At 40.7% G+C, this 20371-nt stretch overlaps 1 protein-coding gene across 2 annotated transcripts in view; it reads left to right on the top strand.

Moving 5' to 3' along the window:
* Positions 1-18613, top strand: part of RPS6KA6 (ribosomal protein S6 kinase A6) — a 62184-nt gene extending 43571 nt beyond the window's left edge. For both annotated transcript variants that reach the window (XM_081964097.1, XM_081964096.1), the window contains 12 exons: positions 437-525; positions 2823-2887; positions 3870-3972; positions 4961-5085; positions 7104-7229; positions 9684-9773; positions 10613-10771; positions 12777-12938; positions 14269-14345; positions 14529-14646; positions 16028-16168; positions 16271-18613. In XM_081964097.1, the coding sequence (XP_081820223.1) occupies positions 437-525; positions 2823-2887; positions 3870-3972; positions 4961-5085; positions 7104-7229; positions 9684-9773; positions 10613-10771; positions 12777-12938; positions 14269-14345; positions 14529-14646; positions 16028-16168; positions 16271-16396 (1381 nt within the window). In that variant the 3' untranslated portion in view covers positions 16397-18613. The remainder of the gene's footprint in view (positions 1-436; positions 526-2822; positions 2888-3869; positions 3973-4960; positions 5086-7103; positions 7230-9683; positions 9774-10612; positions 10772-12776; positions 12939-14268; positions 14346-14528; positions 14647-16027; positions 16169-16270) is intronic.
* The last annotated feature ends 1758 nt before the right edge of the window (positions 18614-20371 follow it).

The raw sequence follows: 20371 nt of genomic DNA, 5'->3' as shown, positions 1-20371 counted from the left end.
TTATGGGAGGTGAGCTGACTCTAGTAATCATGACCAACAAGCTAATGGTTGCATTATCATCTGGTGACATACGAAGGTTTCCCAGAAAAAAAAATACCTTGCATACAATCCCATCACAAAAGCAGACAGTTATAGCCTGTTTCTGAGCTAAAAGAATCATGGAAGGCTTGTTTTAAAGTGACAAGTGAAAACTAAAAAAGATATTGTAGGGATTGCAGGATTGAAGCTGGCGCCAAGAGTGCTGCCTTGTTATAAGCTGCTAAAAATGCACCTATTTAGAATACTTAAGTTAGAACAACAATTTCTTGTCTCTTTGAACCATCACTTGTGCAGTGGAAAACACATGCTCAAAAGCCCCCTTTGAGTAAATCATTTGCATTTGATATTTTTAAAATTAGAAAGCGCTTCTTGAATCCCAAGTTTTCTCTTTTCCCAGAGCGAAACTCGGAATGCCACAATTCCTTAGCCCGGAAGCTCAGAGCCTTTTGAGGATGTTGTTTAAAAGGAATCCTTCCAACAGGCTAGGTAAGTTAATCCTGCCTACATCAGTCTTTCTTGAAGGGGAATGTGCTGGACCTTCCCCTAAAAAATACCACACAGTCGAAGGAGAAAGGAGAGAAATGCCTTAGTCTGCAACATTGCAAAAGCTCCAGGCTGGTAGACTGTGTTCAGGGGTGGGCTTCAAAATTTTTAGCAAGGGGTTCTCTGCCTGGTTGCTGGGTGGGCGTGGCCAAGGTAGGCGTGGCCTAGTTGGCCTCCTGCACCATGGGGGGGGGGGGTGTTGCCCTCCCCGGACTCTAGAAGGTTTAATTCGAGCCTCTGGGAGGGCGAAAACGGGTCCGTTTCCAGTCTTCCCAAACTTCTGGTAGGCCCGTTTTTCACCCTGCCCAAGCCTCCACTTGGGCCCTGCACTTACCCTGCGTCCAAAACGGGCCGCGTGGGGACTCCTGGGAGGGGAGGGGTAGGCGGGGCCATCCAGGAGTGGGATTTGGGAGTTCTCCGAACTGCACAGAATCTTAGCTAGAGGTTCTCTTGAACCCCTGCGAACCCTCAGCAGCCCACCCCTGATGTTGTAGCATTTGATAATCCCTGATATAATCTATGGATAGTGTTTCTTGATTATCAAGCTAATTTAGGAAGGTGGCATATCTAGAAGGAAGGTAGAATTAGAAGCCATCTCTTTTCCCAAAAAGCACATGGGTAGCTGTGATGCTACGGTAGGGAACTCCAGAATACCACCGTGTCAAAACTAAGATAACAAATCTTGATTTTATTAGAGTTGGTCACAGTGTCCGCCAGATGTTTAGGCTGGATAGGGCATTTCCATCCACCTAGCAAGTCATTCCCAAAGATCCTGGGCTGGGCAGATGTTGTTGTTATGACAACCATTGTTGAGAATTGAGATATTGCTGAATATCTAAACATTCTTGGTTTTTTGTTCAAACATTCCTTTGAATTAGCCTTGGTATATTTTACATTTTTTTTTTAAACAATGCCATTGAAAGTCTACAGAGATTCTCAGTCATCCAGGTCATGGTTGTTCCAAAGGTGCTTTTTCAAAAGGCAACTTGACTTTCTTTCTTTCTTTCTTTCTTTCTTTCTTTCTTTCTTTCTTTCTTTCTTTCTTTCCTTCCTTCCTTCCTTCCTTCCTTCCTTCCTATCTTCTTTCTTTCTTTCTTTTTTCTTTCTTTCCTTCTTTCTTTCCTATCTTCCTTCTTCCTTTCTTCCTTTTGTCTTATATTCTTTCTTTCTTTCCTTCCTTCCTTCCTATCTTCCTTCTTCCTTCCTTTCATCTTATCTTCTTTCTTTCTTTCTTTCTTTTCTTCCTTCCTTCCTATCTTCCTTCTTCCTTTCTTTCTTTTTTCTTTCTTTCTTTTTTTCTTTCTTTCCTTCTTTCCTTCTTTCCTTCCTTCTTCCTTCCTTCCTATCTTCCTTCTTCCTTTCTTCTTATCTTCTTTCTTTCCTTCCTTCCTTCCTTCTTCCTTCCTATCTTACTTCTTCCTTTCATCTTATTTTCTTCCTTCCTTCCTTCCTTCCTTCCTTCCTTCCTTCCTTCCTTCCTTCCTTCCTTCCTTCCTTCCTTCCTTCCTTCCTTCCTTTCTTTCTTTCTTTCTTTCTTTCTTTCTTTCTTTCTTTCTTTCTTTCCCAAGAAACTTCCTCAGAACTGGAGAAGCTTCTTGGACAAGAAGCAAAACGTCTTCAAGGAAAAAACAAAGAAAGTCCAGTTGCTTTTTGAAAAGGCACCTTTGGGTCTGTCACTGAAACCAGCAGTCACTTTCAGTGCTTAAGCCCTTGGGTGCCTTCTGTGGTTTATATTTCATTTGGAGTAGCATGATTGTGTAGACTGCAATCTTTTGAAACGGACTGGCAATGCAGTGTAGAAAATGGGATCTTCTGATGCTTGGGAACTGAAAAGCGTTTCTTTTCAGTATTTGAAGATTTATTTCATTTATGAATATATGATCAAGGCTACTCAAAGCCAGGTGCAAAGCTGCAGCTGGTGCCATCGTAATAGCAACCTAAAATCCCAGGAGTACAATATTATAATTGAAGTAAGATTTATCATGCGTATTCCTGGCACTAGGAGCTCTGCAGCACTCAAGTTCCAAAGTCCTTCAAGAAGACTCACCGTTTAAAAAGACAGAAGACCCAGAAAGGCAGAGTTACCCATGCTACATAAGAGCAAATTCTTCTAGTGGAAGTAGACTTGCTTTTAGGACCCTTCCGATTGCATCGCTGAATCGATGGGGACCTTCATCAGCATATGCAATTTGTTGTTTGATTGTCAATCATTTTGTGCCTTGTGTTCCTTGAAATTGTAGGGGCTGGTCCTGATGGGGTTGAAGAAATAAAGAGGCATCCCTTCTTTTCAACCATTGACTGGAATGTGAGTCTATGGAATAAATCTGTACTCAGGGTACCATTCTCGTAAGGACTCGGGTTTAATATGATGCTTGACAACTCTTGTATTTCTTAATATTGGAGAATACCTTGAGCAGGTAAAGGGGAAAAAAGCCAATATAATTTCTACTAAAGGGAGGAAAAAAGAAAGAGTTAGTGATCCTGCAATACAAAAAACTATTATTTCTTCTCCTCCTCCCTTCTCCTCCTCCTCCCTTCTCTTTCTCCTCCTCCTCTTCTTTTTCTCCTCCTCCTTCTCTTCTTCTCCTCCTCTTCCTCCTCTTCTTCTTCTCCTCCTCCTCTTCCTTTTCTTCCTCCTCCTCCTCTTCTCTTCCTCCTCCCCTCCTCCTCCTCCTCTTCTTCTCCTCTCCTTTGCTTCTTCTTCTCCTCCTCTTCTTCCTTTCTCCTCTTCCTCCTCCTCTTCTTCTTCTCCTCCTCCTCCTCTTCCTTCTCCTCCTCCTCTTCTCCTCCTCTTCCTCCTCCTTCTGCTCTGCTCCTTCCTCTTCCTCTTTTCATTCTCCCCCTCCTCCTCTTCTTTTGCACCTTAGATGTACCTAACAGTACATATTTTTTTAATTTCTTTTCATAGCATTTAGAAGCTTTTGAAAAACATTTCTAGAAACAGGAGAATGCAGGTTCAAGAAAAGCCTGATACCTTTTGATTCGCTAATAACTGCCTGGTGCTTAGAGACTATTTATACTCCCATCCAGTAGTTTTCCTCTCCTCAATAAGTCCCTTTGAAGAAGCAAACTCTTCTGTACTAGGAGGAGAGGTTGAGTTTTATTCATTCCCCTTTCTGTGTCTCCAGATGGCTCTGGGGACAATCACAAGTGTGGGAAGAGGCACAGGCACAGGAAGGAAACATTTCTAAAATTGAACCTGCAGAAGGAAAGAACTTCCCATTAGAAAAGCAACATAAATCCATGGTAATCTACGGTGACATAATCTCTTGTGATTCTGATTCCAGAAACTTTACAGGAGGGAGATCCAGCCTCCATTTAAACCTGCTTCTGGAAGACCGGAAGATACTTTTTGTTTTGACCCAGAATTCACAGCAAAAACTCCCAAAGGTAATAGCCATAGGACTTAGACTTATATATTGCTTTACAGTGCTTTACAGCCCTCTCTAAGCGCTTTACAGAGTCAGCCTATTGCCCCCAAAGGTCTGGGTCCTCATTTTACCCACCTCGGAAGGATGGAAGGTTGAGTCAACCTTGGGCCAATCAGGATCGAACTCCTGACAATGGGCAGTGTTAAGCCTGCAATAGCACTTAGGCTTATATACTGCTCCACAGTGCCTTACAGCCCTCTCTAAGCCGTTTACAGAGTCAGCCTATGGCCCCCAACAATCTGGGTCCTCATATTTACAACAGCTACAGTGTCCTGGGGGGGGGGGGGTCATGTGATCCGCTTCTCTGACCTTCTTACAAGCAAAGTCAATGGGGAAGCCAGATCCACTTAACAACCATCTTACTTACTTAACAACTGCAGTGTTAAGAACTGTGGCAAGGAAAGTCGTAAAATGGGCAAAGGTCACTTAACAAATGTCTCACTTAGCAACAGAAATTATGGACTCAATTGTGGTCATAAGTCAAGGACTATGTGCAATATATTGTAATATACCTGTAATATATCTTCCCTCCACCCATTCGTCTTTGATAATAGAGCTTTCCATTTAAAAGTTCAACATATTAATTGGAATAGACATAAACTGTTAGTAAGAGTAAAATATAGGGCAATCCTTTTCGTCCCCACCAAAAATATTATAAATATGCTATTAATTTTTAGGGTTGTTTTTTTTAAATATGGCTTTTATTTAACATCACTGAATTGAAATTGACTAGTTGAATTAGTTTTCCATGTTAATTATTTGTTTTTTTAAAAAAACCCAAGCCTTCATTTTTCTTTGTTTACTTCTTTGTTAAAACACTCAAAAGGCGGTTTACATTCGCCATTTTTTCCCAAAAGAGGATTCTTTGATAAATCAGCATGATGATATAGAATATTTTTCATTATATTTTGGGCAAGCTAACATGTCATACTCTTCGATTAATCAAGATTCTCCTGGAGTTCCACCAAGCGCCAACGCCCATCAGCTCTTCAAAGGTTTCAGCTTTGTGGCAACGAACGCACTAGAAGACCACAAAATCACCCCTCTCAACAACATTTTGCCAATAGTACAGGTAAAAAAAAGTTGTGTGTGTGTAGTTTCTAGTCTGTGCATGCAGAAATATTGAAACAACCATTCTGACCAATATATGTAGTACTAGCTGGATACCCATGCTTTGTTACAAAACTCTGTGATCAGGCTTGATAAATTGACACTTAAAGCAGGGTAGGCCTCAAGGGGAGGAAGCTGGAATTTCCCTCCCCTTTGCTGAAGTACCGACATTTAGTACTGTAAGGAGCCCCAGACCGCTCCTGAGTGAAGGAGTGCAACGTCTGCCAGTTTGAACTGAGGTAACGGAATGCGAGGCAACCGGCAGTTGGAACAGAGTTCTTTTCAGGTGGGGAGGGGGAGTAGAATGCCTACACTCCCAGCCTGCAGGCTGGCTGAGTCACGCGCCGGCCATGCCCATGCCCAATTTAGCATCAGAGTGTGTTACTGTAAAGCAACTGGCAGTTATAGGAAACGCTGATGATGTGATGTCATTTCGAAAAATCCTTTCTTAGCGAGGACCTAGAAGCCAAGAGGAACATACGTGCCGAATTTCAGGTTTGTAGGCTTTGCAGTTCTGGAGATTTCGTGATGAGTGTGTGGCATTTGGCTTTTATATTTATAAATTAAAACTTGTCAGAAATGCTTGCTTACTACAGTAGCATTGCCGGCATATGAGGCTGGTTTTCTGGTTTCGCAACTATGAAAAAATAATGTAGGGATAATAATTTGTCAGAGTTCACACACTTTCCTGGTTGAGAATAGTGGTTTCTCTGGTTGAAAGATGAAGTGTGTCTGTATGTATGTCTGTGTCTTCTTTTGAACGGGGCTTAAAAGGAAGACTTTTTGGAACCCAAAATTCATATATTAATCCCCTGGAGAATGAGCTGTTAAATTGTGTTATGAGTCCAAACACAGATTATTTTCGGTGAATTTCATACAGACACGTTCCCCTTATCCTATAAAAAAAACCGTTGCAATATAGTTTTCTTCGTCATGATTTGTTGCATATAGATGATAAAATATGGTTAAATATAGTTATAATGATATCACTATACAGAATCATTAGGATTGGAAACTGGATTCTTTGGGCTTAATCATAGCTAATTTAAAACAAAAACTAATATCAATATCTAATGTCATAGAGCAGGGGTTTTCACACTTGGCAATTTTAAGACTTGTGGACTTCAACTCCCAGAATTACTCAGCCAACTGGCTGGGGAATTCTGGGAGTTGAAGTCCACATGACTTAAAGGGGCTCGCATGTGGAAATGACAAAATCAGCATCATCATATCACAGCCCCGGTAACATATATATTTGTGTCTGATATTGAGATACGCCATTGTAGGATTTGGGTTGTGATGTCACCCTAAGTGCTCCTTTTTACCCATCATCATAGTTGGCTTCTAGGAGTGGTGTGATGGCCTAGAGATGGAGCTCTCGCCTCACAATCAGGAGGCTGTGAGTTCAATCCTAGGTAGAGGCAGATCTTTCTCTCTCTGGGCACACTGAGAATTTATCTGCTGAGCAAAACTCTGCATTGGTGACAGGAAGGGCATCTGGCCATTAAAACACTCTGCTAGCTCCGTTCAGTTGCCCAGACCCTGCCCCACAAAGACCATTATGGGGTCTTTAAATGATGATGATGATGATATTATTTGCCTGCTAATGTCTATGGCTAAAGTTTGTCATGGGTTTAGGAGAATTTACAAATCCATCTGAGGAAAGAAACCAGGACTTACAGACTGCAAGAAATGATCAACATATTAAATCCAAATTCAACCCAAGTCTGACGTAATGTTAATTGTGAACCAGTTGGGATGCATCAACATCTACATCCACCTAGCCTACAACTTAAAAAGGACAAAATGGTCCAAAAGTTGCTCGTTTTGGGTCTGTCTCTGCCCTTACTATTATATTTCTTTTTGCAAATCCAAATTGTATGGAGCTGATAAGAAGTGGAGGGTGCCTGCAGAAATGTTCCGAAAATGTTTATTACATAACTGCAAGCTTTTAAAAGTTGTGTTTATTGTGTTCTTTAGCAACTTCACGGGAGCAGTGCCCTCTTCACAGATGCCTATGATCTTAAAGAAGACATTGGTGTGGGCTCCTACTCGGTGTGTAAGCGCTGCATTCATACAGTTTCCAATATGGAATTTGCTGTGAAGGTATGTAGGAGCTCTATTTTTTTCCCCCATATCACTGTCAACTCTGAAGCTGGCCTGACTGAGGCCATCTTCAAGGCTTCAGTGTTGCCTCAATAGTGCTAAGGGTTAAGTATAGATAGTTGGAGTTCTGTAGCCAAAACAAAATAGTTTCCCTTGAGAACCAAGGACATTCCCACGGGTGGCTGAAGAGAGAAGGAATGACGTTTCTAAGCAACCGGAAAGCACCTTGATTGGACCATGTGACTGCTTGGGGAAAAGGAGGAAATGTTTACTTTTAATTAGGTGAAAACTGCAGGAACTTTTAGAGTTGGGTTTCACCTCTTTGTGCCAATATGATGCATCCAATAAATCTGTTCTTTGAAGAAACTGCTTGCCTCGGAGTTCTGTTTGCTATGGGTGTATTACTTGGAACCCTGACCATCATTTTTAAATATCTAAACATATATAACAACCTACATAAATTAGCCCACATTTAATAAATGTCTTATAGCGCTTAACCATTTTAAATTAAATTAAGATTTGGCTTCTTTTCATCTTATTTCGAATGAATATATAAAGGAACAGGTATCAGGCCTGCAGTCATATTCCTCATTTTTTCTCGACATCTCCTAAACTGCAAATTTGGCAGTGCATGATACCAATCGAGGATAATATTGCTCAAGGTTAAACTGTGGGGTCCTTGGTGATCTCTGAGCTTGGTTGTTTTCTTGTAGATGTTTTATTACCCAACTATGTAATATCATCACTGCCACCAAAGAGTAGGATTTACATTCTTTTATAAAAAAAACTAGCTGATAACTCAGTGTTGCCCAGGTATTTATTTATCCTAATCGATACATTTGTCCTCAAAAATAATCCCGGACCAAACGTAATTTCTAATGTTGGATTTTCTCCCTTACCAGAGGGAGCCCCCTTGTGGAGTGCTGTGAAGCGATTACCATGGCAACTCCACTGTGCTGCCCAGTAGAAGCCATTTACAGCAGTACAGTAGAAGCCATTTTAAGGCATAACAGGTTTTATCTTAACAGAACACACGCCCCGAAAGGTGTTAGGGGTGTCTTACCCACAAAGTATTTGTTTCCAGAGAGTAAGTCATCTGTATGCCAAATTTGGTTGAAATTGCTCGAGGTGTTCCAGAGTTATGCTGGTACACACACACACATCCCCATATATATATGGATGTGTGTGTGTGTGTGTGCTCCCTACTAGGCACTGATGATGTTACCTATTTTGGGTAATGAAACATTGGTAATATATGGTCCTTTCTTGGTGGTTGACATGTTATTATCTTTAGTTGTTTGTGGATATGCTATTTAGAACTTTAACATTAAAAAAATAATTGCCCAGAGGATCTTTTACTACTGCTGGAATCACATTCATTCATTCACTCACTCACTCACTCATTCATTCATTCACTGGCTGCCCATCTTAAAACAGGGTAATTCTGGGAGACTTACAATTATAAAAGATAAAAAATGTATGTACTAAAAACAAAGTTAATACAAAGCCAAATCCTACAGTCCAAATGAAGATGGGGAGACCAGGAGCAGAATGGATGGGGGAAAAGCGGGATCCGTTGTAAATCTGTCAACCACCTCCATTGTGAAGTTGCCCCATTGGAGTCCCAAGCTAATTGGCAGAACCAGGTTCTAGCAGATCTTACTCTGGGGGCAAGATGTTCCAGACAGGTGCAATGGCAGTGAAGGCCCTTCTCCTGGATCCCACTAGTCAAAATATTTGGACCGACGGTACTAGTGGAGCAGGGTAATCCCACTCCTCTCTATTTCCACCTCATTGGCACAGTGTAGAACAGTGTTTCTCAAACTTGGCGACTTTAAGTCCTGTGGACTTCAACTCCCAGAATTCCCCAACCAGCTATGCTGGCTGGGGAATTCTGGGAGTTGAAGTCCACAGGACTTAAAGTCGCCAAGTTTGAGAAACACTGGTGTAGAACTTTAGTAGATGAATTGAGTCTACCAATTGTTGGGTTCCCTTAGCATGATCTTCTGATCAATTAGACAATTTAAGATTAGGTTTGAAGTGGCACATCCCTTACATAGGTGGTTTGCTGCCTTGTTTCTCATCCATCTTCTCTTTTAAGTATCTCAAAAGTATGTCTCCTCTGCAGATCTTACCTTGAGGTAGGAGAGAAAGAGAGAGAGATTCAGTGTCCACGTTGCAGTGGAGCAGTTCCAATGTTTTGAAATGCTCAGGATATCTGTCCTGCGATATTGCCTCTAGCCCTAGTACTGCCTAGATTTGTTGGCACTCAATTGTAATGCTGGCTTTGCAATTCGGGGAATTGAAGGGGAGGAGGCTGCTCTGTGCCCTTGTTGCAAGGTGGCCTTGAGAAGTGAGGCTGTTCTGTTCTTTCTTAAATAGAAATGTGCTTCGTTGTGCTGAATTTAATCTCCTGTCATGCTTTCTTTGTGGTCATTGTCTCTCCCCCTCCAGATAATTGACAAAAGTAAGAGAGATCCTGCCGAAGAAATAGAAATCTTGATGCGGTACGGACAGCACCCAAACATTATTACTTTAAAAGATGTAAGTATTCTGTTTGGTTTCTAGGGAGCGTACGAAGTGCGCCTGTTGATGGGATGAAGGTGTTTCTTCTGCTCCGGTCACTACTGGAACGCAGAAGAGAAGCTCTCGATATTTGTCAATGAAATATGATTCTGTTTGATTAAAAATAGGCCTTGTTGTCTTTGTAGGTCTTTGGGTTTATTGTTCCTAGCTGGGTGGAAATGTAATGTCATCTGTATTAACTTTATAGAAGGGATAGGAGTGGTGCGATGGCCTGGAGGTAGAGCTCTCGCCTCACAATCAGGAGGCTGTGAGTTCGATCCTAGGTAGAGGCAGATATTTCTCTCTCTGGCCACACTGAGAATTTATCTGCTGAACAGAACTCCGCATTGGCAACAGGAAGGGCGTCTGGCCATTAAAACATGGCTCCATTCAGATGCCCAGACTCCACCCCGCAAGGGATTATGGGGTCGTTGAACGATGATGGTGAACTTTATAGAAGGGATGTCCATCCTTTGCAACTTGCAGACCTCAACTCCCCCAATTCCTCAGCGGCATGGGGAATTCTGGGATTGAAGTCAACAAGTCTTCAAGTTGCCAAGGTCGGACACCTCTGCTTTATGGCGAGAAGAAAAAACCACATAGCACATGATGTTGCTTTTTCCTCAATCCCTCAACCTTCTCTCATCTTCCAGTTGAATCAGCAAAAGGTTATTCAGTAGTTTGGAATATTTGCAACTTTAAAAAAAAGGTATTGTTGGAAAATCAGTCCCTTCTGTTGAGTGTGCCTCTAGGCAGACCCTGTGTTTCATGCCCCGTTCCTGGAGTATGTGTTACTCAACTATATTAAACTTCTACAGGTGTACGATGATGGTAAATATATCTACCTTGTCACAGAACTGATGAAGGGAGGTGAGCTTCTGGATCGTATTCTCAGACAGAAGTATTTCTCAGAACGCGAAGCGAGCGCTGTCTTATATACAATCGCTAAAACTGTGGACTATCTGCACTGTCAAGGAGTAAGCTGGGCGCATTTTGATCATTTAATTAAGTTTGGATGTATGTTTTTAGGGTTTGTTTGGATCTTGGCTTTATGTTTGCTGTAAACTGCCCAGAGTTAGGACGAGTGGCTGTGTGAATCTTTTAAATGCCTGTAGAGATTCTCAGTCCTCCAGGTCATGGTTGTCCCAAAGGTGTTTTTTCAAGAGGCAACTGGACTTTCTTGTTTTCTCTTTTGAAGACATTTCACTTCTCACCCAAGAAGCTTCTTCAGCTCTGACTGGATAGTGGGGGACGGATGGATTTATACTCCTTGCAGGCAGCTCGTCGTTTGCATCCTTTTAGAGCAGGAGTGTCCAAACTTGGGAATTTTAAGACTTGTGGACTTCAACTCCTAGAGTTCCCCAGCCTGTTAGCTGGGGAACTCTAGGAGTTGAAGTCCACAAGTCTTAAAGTTCCCAAGTTTGGACACCCCTGTTTTAGAGGGTCGTTGAAGCACTTGGAGGTTTTATCCGTGTTCTCAGAGTCACCTGAGTAGTACTCCTAGTTCCTGTAGTAGGATTTCCAGAGGAAAAAATTGCAGACTACAGGAACCATTTGCACCACTCTGGTGACCCTGAGGACACAGAGAAACCTCCAAGTGGCCTCAATGACCCTCTAAAAGGATGCAAATGACCAGTTATCTGCAAGGAATATAAAGCCTTCCATTCCCTGAAAGGTTATGGACTGTGCTGAAATGGACAAACTAACTAAAGAAATTCAGGGAAAAGAAGAATCAGAATTCTACCAGATATGGGATAAATGGGACAGGTGGATGGAGGAAAGAAAGAATCAATGAAGGAATGTAACAAAACTCAAAAATAATAGTTATGAGTAAAATAAGAAAGTTAAGAATGGTGAAACGTAAATGAAATACAATTGAATGGGAAATAATATAAGGTGAGTGCTATCGATTGATAATTGCTACTGGAAAGAACAGGAAGCTCCTGTTTGTATTGCATTGTGTAAATGTGTTGTACGTCTAAGTTGTGTGTGTGTGTATTTTATATGTTTGTTAATTTAAAAAAAAGCCTTCCATTCCCCACTATCCTGTCACAGCTGAAGAACTTCTGGGATGAGAAGCGAAACGTCTTCAAAAGACAGAACAAGAAAGTCCAATTGCCTCTTGAAAAAGCATCTTTGCGATAATCTTTTAAATACAGTATATACCATAAATAAATATCCATGAAATCCCAAAGAGCCAGTTTGGTGTAATGGTTAAGGCATCACTCCAGAACCTGGGAAACCATGATTCTAATCCCACTTTAGGCATGAAAGCCAGCTGGGTGACTTTGGGCCAGTCTCTTTCAGAAGGGAAGAGAAGAAGCCCAGAAAACAGCAATTCTCAAACCTTGCCAAGAAAACTGCACAAAATGACACATTTAGACATTAGGAGTCAACACTGACTCAGAGGCACCAAATAAACAACCTTACATTTTCTTACAGGCTAAATAAATCATTTCAGTAAAGGAGTTGGTTTGAGGACAAGCATTAACCAGAGACTGACCTGTATAAGAAAGCTAGGTGGGATATTGTATTTTAGAATTTAGCTGGCCATTGCTGGAGACAAAATTAGAGGGAGGGAAAGAGAATGTTTGTTTCTAAAATTGTTCGCCACCCAAAGTCAGTTGTTGTGTTGGGCAGCCATACAAATTGAATGAATCCATCCATCCATCCATCCATAAACAAGTAAACAAACAAACCTGATCTTGAAGCTGATGTTTGTAAGCAAAAGAAGAAATCAGATTTAGTGATTTAACTTTCGAATTGCAGCTGGATAAATTGATTCTGTGGGTCTGTGCCTAATTTTGAAATCCCATATTTTTTTTCGAAATTGGATTTAAAACGTTCAATCGTTCATTCTATTCTCCTTTGTTTGTGTCTTAATTTGTGTGTTGATAGAAAGATGTAATCTTTTAAAATGCCCCCCCCTCCTTGATTTCAGCCAGAATAGTTGGGTTTTATATGTGTGTTGTTTTTTTTAAGGTTGTGCATCGGGATCTTAAACCGAGTAATATTTTGTATATGGATGATTCCAATAATGCTGATTCCATCAGGATTTGTGATTTCGGCTTTGCAAAGCAACTCCGGGGAGAGAATGGGCTTCTCTTAACACCATGCTACACGGCTAATTTTGTGGCACCAGAGGTAATGCCTTTTCCCATTTGGTTTTACAAATCGTCTTTTTAAATCTCCAGGAAAGTATTTGTATTTCATGAGTTTGGGGAGGCATTGGGGGTAGATTGCTTTGTTCTGTTGTTCCTTGCAACGTAATAATTGATCTAACTAACAAAATTGACCTATCTAACAAAATGAAATTCAATGTAGGGAAAAGTAAAGTCCTACACTTATGTAAAGAAAACAAAAAGTACACATATAAAGGATGAAACCAGGCTTAATAGCAGTGACTGTGAGAGGGATCTTGGCGTCTTAGTGGACAACCAGTTAAATAGGAGCCAGAAGTGTGCAATAGCAGCTAAAAAACCCAACACAATCCTAAATTGCATTAACGGAGGGATACAATCAAGATCAAGTGAGGTACTAATACCACTTTATAAAGCCTTAGTAAGACCACACCTAGAGTACTGCATCCAGTTTTGGTCACTGCACTATAAAAAAAGATGTTGAGACTCTAGAAAAAGTGCAGAGAAGAGCAACCAAGATGATTAGGGGACTGGAGGCTAAAACATGCAATGAATGGTTACAGGAATTGGGCGTGGCTAGCCTGGTGAAGAGAAGGACCAGGGGAGACATGATAGAAGTCTTTCAATATTTGAGGGGCTTTCCCAGAGAAAAGGGAGTCAAGCTATTCTCCAAAGCACCCAAAGGCCAGACAAGGAATAATGGATGGAAACTGAACAAGGAGAGATTCAACCTAGAAATAAGGAGGAACTTTCTGACAGTGAGAACAAACAACCAATGGAACAGCTTGCCCTTGGAAGTTGTGGGAGCTTCATCACTTGAGACTTTCAAGAAGAGATTGGACTGCCATTTATCAGAAATGGTGTAGGGTCGCCTGCTTGAGCGGGGGTGGTGGTGTTGGACTAGATGATCTATAAAGTCCCTTCCAACTCTGTTAATCTGTTAGTCTGATTTACTCTCTCACACAAAAGCATGCATAAATGGGCTTCTTACTATATAGAAACAAACATAGAAACCCAGAAGTTTAGTTAAATGTTGATTATTGTTCTGTATACTATTGCAGCATTTCAGGAAAGGTAACTATTTTATTTAAGCAGCACTGTGGTCATTAGTTTAAATCAGTGTTTTTCAACCTTGGCTACCTCAAGGAGCACAGACTTCAATTCCCAGAATTCCCCAGCCTGCACACTGGTTGAGGAATTCTGGGAATTTAAGTCCACACATCATCTTAAAGCAGCCAAGGTTGAAAAACACTGATTTAAATTTACTTCTAAACCTGAGTGTGGTGAAGGCTCGTCTTTCTAACATTAACATAGAGTTTTAATTCCTCTTTTAGGTCCTCATGAGGCAAGGCTACGATGCTGCTTGTGATATTTGGAGCTTGGGTGTTCTTCTTTATACAATGCTGGCAGGGTGAGATGTGCCGTGTTGACATTGCTATGAATTTGCAGATGTTTGAAGCCATGACTCTTCTGCTTATTTTATAGGATCAATCCAGCGTAAAAGAAAATCTGTCCTAAATCAGCAAGTTCCATCTATGTTTCTTGACTACTTATGCAAAAGAAATTAACATCCTTTCTTAAAAAATATTTTTAGGTACACGCCTTTTGCGAATGGGCCCAATGATACCCCTGAAGAAATCTTGTTACGGATAGGTAGTGGAAAATTTTCTTTAAGTGGAGGCAATTGGGACACTGTGTCAGATGCTGCAAAGGTATCAGCATAATTTTATTCTTTCTATCTATCTATCTATCTATCTATCTATCTATCTATCTATCTATCTATCTATCTATCTATCTATCATCTATCTATCTATCTATCTATCTATCTATCTATCTATCTATCATCTATCTATCTATCTCTATCTATCATCTATCTATCTATCTATCTATCTATCTATCTATCTATCTATCTATCTATCTATCTATCTATCTATCTATCATCATCTATCTAAAATTGGCTGTGTGTGTGTGGGTATGTTCCAGCATAACTCTGGAACGCCTCGAGCAATTTGAACCAAACTTGGTACAGAGATGACTTACTCTCTGGGAAAAAATACTGTGGGGGTAAGACACCCCTAACACTCCTCTGTGTGTGTGTGTTCTGTTAAGATACATCCTGTTGTGCCTTAAAATGGATTCTACTGTACTGCCATAAAATGGCTTCCACTGTACAGCGCAGTGAAGTTGCCATGGTAACAGCTTCACAGTACTCCACAAGGGGGCTCCCTCTGGTGAGGGGGAAAATCCAACATTAGAAATTACGTTTGGTCATTTATAGGGGAACATTTTCCCCCTATAAATAAATATCTGGACAACACCCGGTTATCAGCTAGTGCTTTATAAGATACAGACAGCTGTGTAAATGCAATTGCAGGTGAACTGTTGGTTAAAATGTAATATACTTCAATGCCAGGTTCCAAAAATCAAGAAATAGACTTTATGATTCTTCCAAGGAGATTTCTTTATTGTTCTTCACCTATAGATAGAATCTTAGCCAAACTAATGCAAGCTATCAGCCATATCAAGCATATAACCTGGGAACTCTTAGGGTTGAGCAGTCTTCACCCACTTTCTCTCACACAAACAATCTGAACTGAGTTGTCTCTTGCTCCTCTGGAAAGCTCCTCCTCTCCCCTGGGAATCTAGGCTACATTCCATCGCAGTAGGTCAATGAAGACTCAATCATCCAGGCCAAAGGTATCTAAAAGCTTGAATCATGGCAGCAATACATTTTGGGGAGACATACCTGAAGTTGGTGTGGCAAAAGTTGGTATATTCCAACAACTTTCTGACCCTCTGCCTAACTTTTTTTTTTTTTTGACCTAGATGGAAAGCGAAACGTTTCAGTTTAACAAATTTTGGTCCAGTTGCCATGATCCAACCTTTTAGATACCTTTGGCCTGGATGATTGAGTCTGACATATTGCAATACATTTTGGGAAGACCTGCAACCATTCTTCGTATGTTTTAGCCTCTAGTCCCCTGATCACCTTTGTTGGTAGGAGTTGACAATATCACAAAGGCCACGTTCAACTCTTTGTAACCTCCTGTTCTCTAAGCTGTACTTACAACTCTTCTTATCTCTTTGCTCCAGGATTTGCTATCTCATATGCTACATGTAGACCCACATCAAAGATACACCGCAGAGCAAGTTCTCAAACATTCATGGATAGCCTGTAGAGATCAGCTGCCACATTATCAGTTAAATAGGCAAGACGCACCACATCTAGTGAAGGTAAAGTTGGCAGAACTTGTCAAGAGTACGGAAATCTGTATCTTAATGATGATTGAGGACGGCGGGATTGATTTGTCATTTAATGTCATATGTATGTTCCAGGGGGCCATGGCTGCTACATATTCTGCATTGAACAACAAGACATTTCAGCCTGTTTTAGAACCTGTTGCAGCTTCAAGTTTGGCTCAGCGGAGAAGCATGAAAAAGCTAACCTCCACAGACTTATAGCTCAGCTGGAACATTTAATCCACGTGGAACAGAGAAAAGCAAGCAAGCAAACAAACAAAACAAAAAACAAAAAAACCCCCAAGAAACAGCTGCCTTCCCTGTGAATTAAAAGGCATATACCAGTTCCTCTCCTACACTACTTGAATTTCAGTTGAAGAAAGGAAGAAAACAAACTTTAAAAAGGAAAAAAAAACCGTCTACCAGTTTATAGAGGATGTATTGCTCTTTGTAGGTTGGTTTCAGTAGCATCAGGGTATTTTGCAACTGTGGTGAGGAATTTCGGCACACATTTCATTTCGGAGACCGATCGCATTATGTTAATACTTTTAAATACTGTATAGTTTTCATCCGGTTTATAAAGATGATGTATTAGTTGAGACCAGAGACGCTGCTCAAGTTGTAAATTTCATTTCAGAAGAAAAGGTCAGTGTTTTAATATTTTTGCTACCTTGGCCCTGTTGTAAAGACAAAAGAAAAGAAAACATTAAACATGATGTGCTCTGGTTTTGTACATTGATCCCATTAACTGGCGGGCTCCATGCATTTGATTCCCGGGTTACGACAAGCCAAGGACCCTTGAAAATGGATATCCTAGTGCAAAATGCATGACGGAAGCCCTTAACTTCTGTTGGTGTCAGCCAATTATGTGTAAAAAAAAATCATGTACAGCTATAATAATCCATGAGCATACACCGAGATGATAGCGTGTAAAGCCTTCATTAGAAGCTGTAGATTTGGTCAACCTAGCTGTGTCTTTCTTAAGGCTTTTGAAGAGTGGTGGTTGTTAGGATAATAAATAATCTGTTGTACTTAAACTTTATGTATGACTTCACCATCATTGGACCTTTTCAAGAAGGGGTAAGTAGATCTCTGCTTGATAATAGTTTAGATCGGGGGGGTGTCCAACCTTGGCAACTTTGAGGCCTGTGGACTGCAACTCCCAGAGTTCTCCAGCCAGCCAGGGGATTTCTGGGAGTTGAAGTCCACAAGTCTTAAAGTTGCCAAGGTTGGCCACCCCTGCTTAGATATAGAATAAGGTGTGGAGGGCTTTATACCACACTCGTGGACTTCAGCTCACAGAATTCTCATGGCTGGCTGGAGAATTCTGGGAGTTGAAGTCCACGGGTCTTAAAGTCGCCAAAGTTGGGCACCCCTGCTTAGATACAGAATATTATTAGGTAACAGAATATGGTGTGTAGAGCTTGTACCCTATATCTAAGAGGCTATGAGTTTGATGTAAACTCCAGTATTGTGCTCTCATCTCCTGAGGCTTAGATTTGTTTCATATGTGAACTTTGGTGTCACACAGTCTGTGCCCATTTCGTTTAACAATAGGAGGACTGATGTATTTGCACTTGCATTCAGGATTGAACCTTGTTACTTGATTGGTATTGAGAAAAAGACAAATGAAGGTACCTTGATTGGTATTGACACAAGACAAATTAAGCTACCTTGCTAATTAAGCTAGCACACTCTGCTGTCTTCAGTTGTTCTTTGCTTCGCGGTCTTCAGTTCTCCTGAATTTTGGGACAGCATTTTTATTCCTCCTAAGTTATAAGATAGTGATGTTTTTTTAATCACAGGCCATATTTCACAACAGATTTTATTTATTTACACGTTGAAAAGTTCTATGAATTCCTTGTTTTCTCTGATATTTTATAAACAGTTTTGAAGATAAATGCTTATATTAATGTTTCCCCCCCCCCCTCTTTCTTTTCCTTTTAATGTCGACTTTGTGTCCCCTGAAAAGTGCAAGATTTGAAACATTCCTTGGTCTTTTCTGATCAAGCTTTAGAATGTCTCAAGTAGAGGAGAAATTCCTCGTAGATCCATAAATTCAGTGGGAAGAATAAAACCAATGAGGATTGGGAGGATTACTCAGAAAAAAATATGAAATTGGTCAGGTTAACCCATATTGGATCTTGATTAGTTTCAAACTGGCATGTTTTCTTAGAAAATGCATCTCCCTCCCCAAATGCAAAGAAAGCTATTCCAATATGGATTTCTGAGATATTTTATTGTAAAATAAGATTAATGCGATTGATCAATATCCTAACAATATCGAACCAGCCTTGAATAACCATTAATGAATTAGAGAGCTCTTGTGATGAGATCGAGAGAGTTCTGCATATTATGCTGAATAATATTTTATTCTTTTGTTTGATGACTTCATTTGGGATCAAATAAAACTGCTAAGACTAAAATCTGAAAATAGAATGCATTTGTTAAAATTCATGAAACATTTTCGCAGAGCTACAGGAAACTGGAAATGCCGGCCATAAATTACATGAGGAAAAAGACGACTTTTTTCATTCATTTCAGGAGCAAAAATAAATATATGGATTTATTTTGTTTCGACAAATCCTTCCTTTAAGGAGTGGGTATATATTATCTCAGCCATATGTTTCTTATTATACCTACAGAAAATCAGACTTCTCTCAAATCAGAATAAATGCACTTTTTGACCGATATTGTCTACTCCGACTGACAGGAAATCAACAAATCTCAGGGACTTTTTCAACAGCCAAATCTCATGTTTTGGTTGTTTCATGAGCGTATTTGAGGCTTAGTGACTTTTCTGAAGGGTGGGTTGCAATAATTATAATTTCCTGGATAGTTGGTGATAAGTTTATAAGTTTCTGAAGTCAAGAATCCCAAGAGCCAGTCAGTTTGCTCGCAGATAAGCACACTAGAAAGTTCTAGAAGACTCTGGATATCCGTTCACTAAGAGTGATTCTTTCTTTAATCTGCTAAGTGAAAATGGTTTTGAAGAGAGGGAAGTCACCCTCCCTCAGGATGCACGGAAATGACTGCCAATGACTTTGACGCAGTGGTGAAATGCAATATTTTTTTTACCAGCGGTCCTATGGGAGTGGCTTGGTGGGCGTGGCAGGGGAAGGATACTGCAAAATCCCCATTCCCTCCCCACTCCAAGGGGAGGATACTGCAAAATCTCCATTCCCACCCAGTTCTGGGGCCAGCGAGGGGTGGTATTTGCCAGTTCTCTGAACAACTCAAAATTTCCGCTACCAGTTCTTCAGAACCTGTCAGAACCTGCTGAATTTCACCCCTGCTTTGATGTGGATGGAATGAACCCAAAGGGGCAAAACTATTAATTTTTCTCTTTATAGCACTTGCTGGAGGACTTTTTCAAAAGCAGAACTTCACATGTATCTTGAAGTTACCCAAGAGATAAAGAGGAGGCTTCCTTTTCTTTAAAAAAATGCTCCTAAGGTTAATTATTTACCACAGGGATTGCTCTCGCCTTGTAGGAACAATACAATTTCATCCATACAAATCCCTTCGTTGGAACATGGTGGTAGATGTACTTTGACAGAGATGTACATGATCTGTTCTGGGCGGTAAGTTCCTCTTCTGGTTTGGATACTAACAGAAGCAACCTCAAATAGAGGTTTGTCAGCTATGGTTTTCTAGAAAAATCACTTCTACTCGTTGAAATGATCAGGAGTGGTTAAGAAGCTCTGGGATCACACTTTCAGTATTGTGAGAGTTTAGAAATTACAGTATCATCTTTTAATGACCCCATAATCCCTTGTGGGGTGGAGTCTGGGCGACTGAATGGAGCTGAGTATTTACTGGCCAGATGCCCTTCCTGTTGCCAATGCAGAGGTTTTTTTTTCAGCAGATATATTCTCATTGTACCCAGAGAGAGAAATATCTGCCTCAACCTAGGATCGAACTCACAACCTCCTGATTGTGAGGTGAGAGCTCCACCTCTAGGCCACCGCACCACTCTTTAGAAATTACGGTACAATGGGGGAATATTGAGCCAGTGGTTAAAGCTGAGCTTGTCATCTGGAAACCACACAGTCCTGGTTCAAGACCCAGGCACTGTTCAGTGGGATGAGCTCTATAACCATCATGTGAAATTGCTTTCAGACTGGGGTTTCATCCGTCTTACGCCTTGTTAGGATGTAACGGAAAGCTAAGATCAGGAGGTTTTCAACAGTTGCA

The sequence above is a fragment of the Natrix helvetica genome (assembly GCF_964273705.1).
Source record: "Natrix helvetica genome assembly, chromosome: 11".
In the NCBI taxonomy this organism is placed as follows: Eukaryota; Metazoa; Chordata; class Lepidosauria; order Squamata; family Natricidae; genus Natrix; species Natrix helvetica.
The sequence above is the reverse complement of the archived record's forward strand: the minus strand, read 5'-3'. Positions and strand labels throughout refer to the sequence as shown.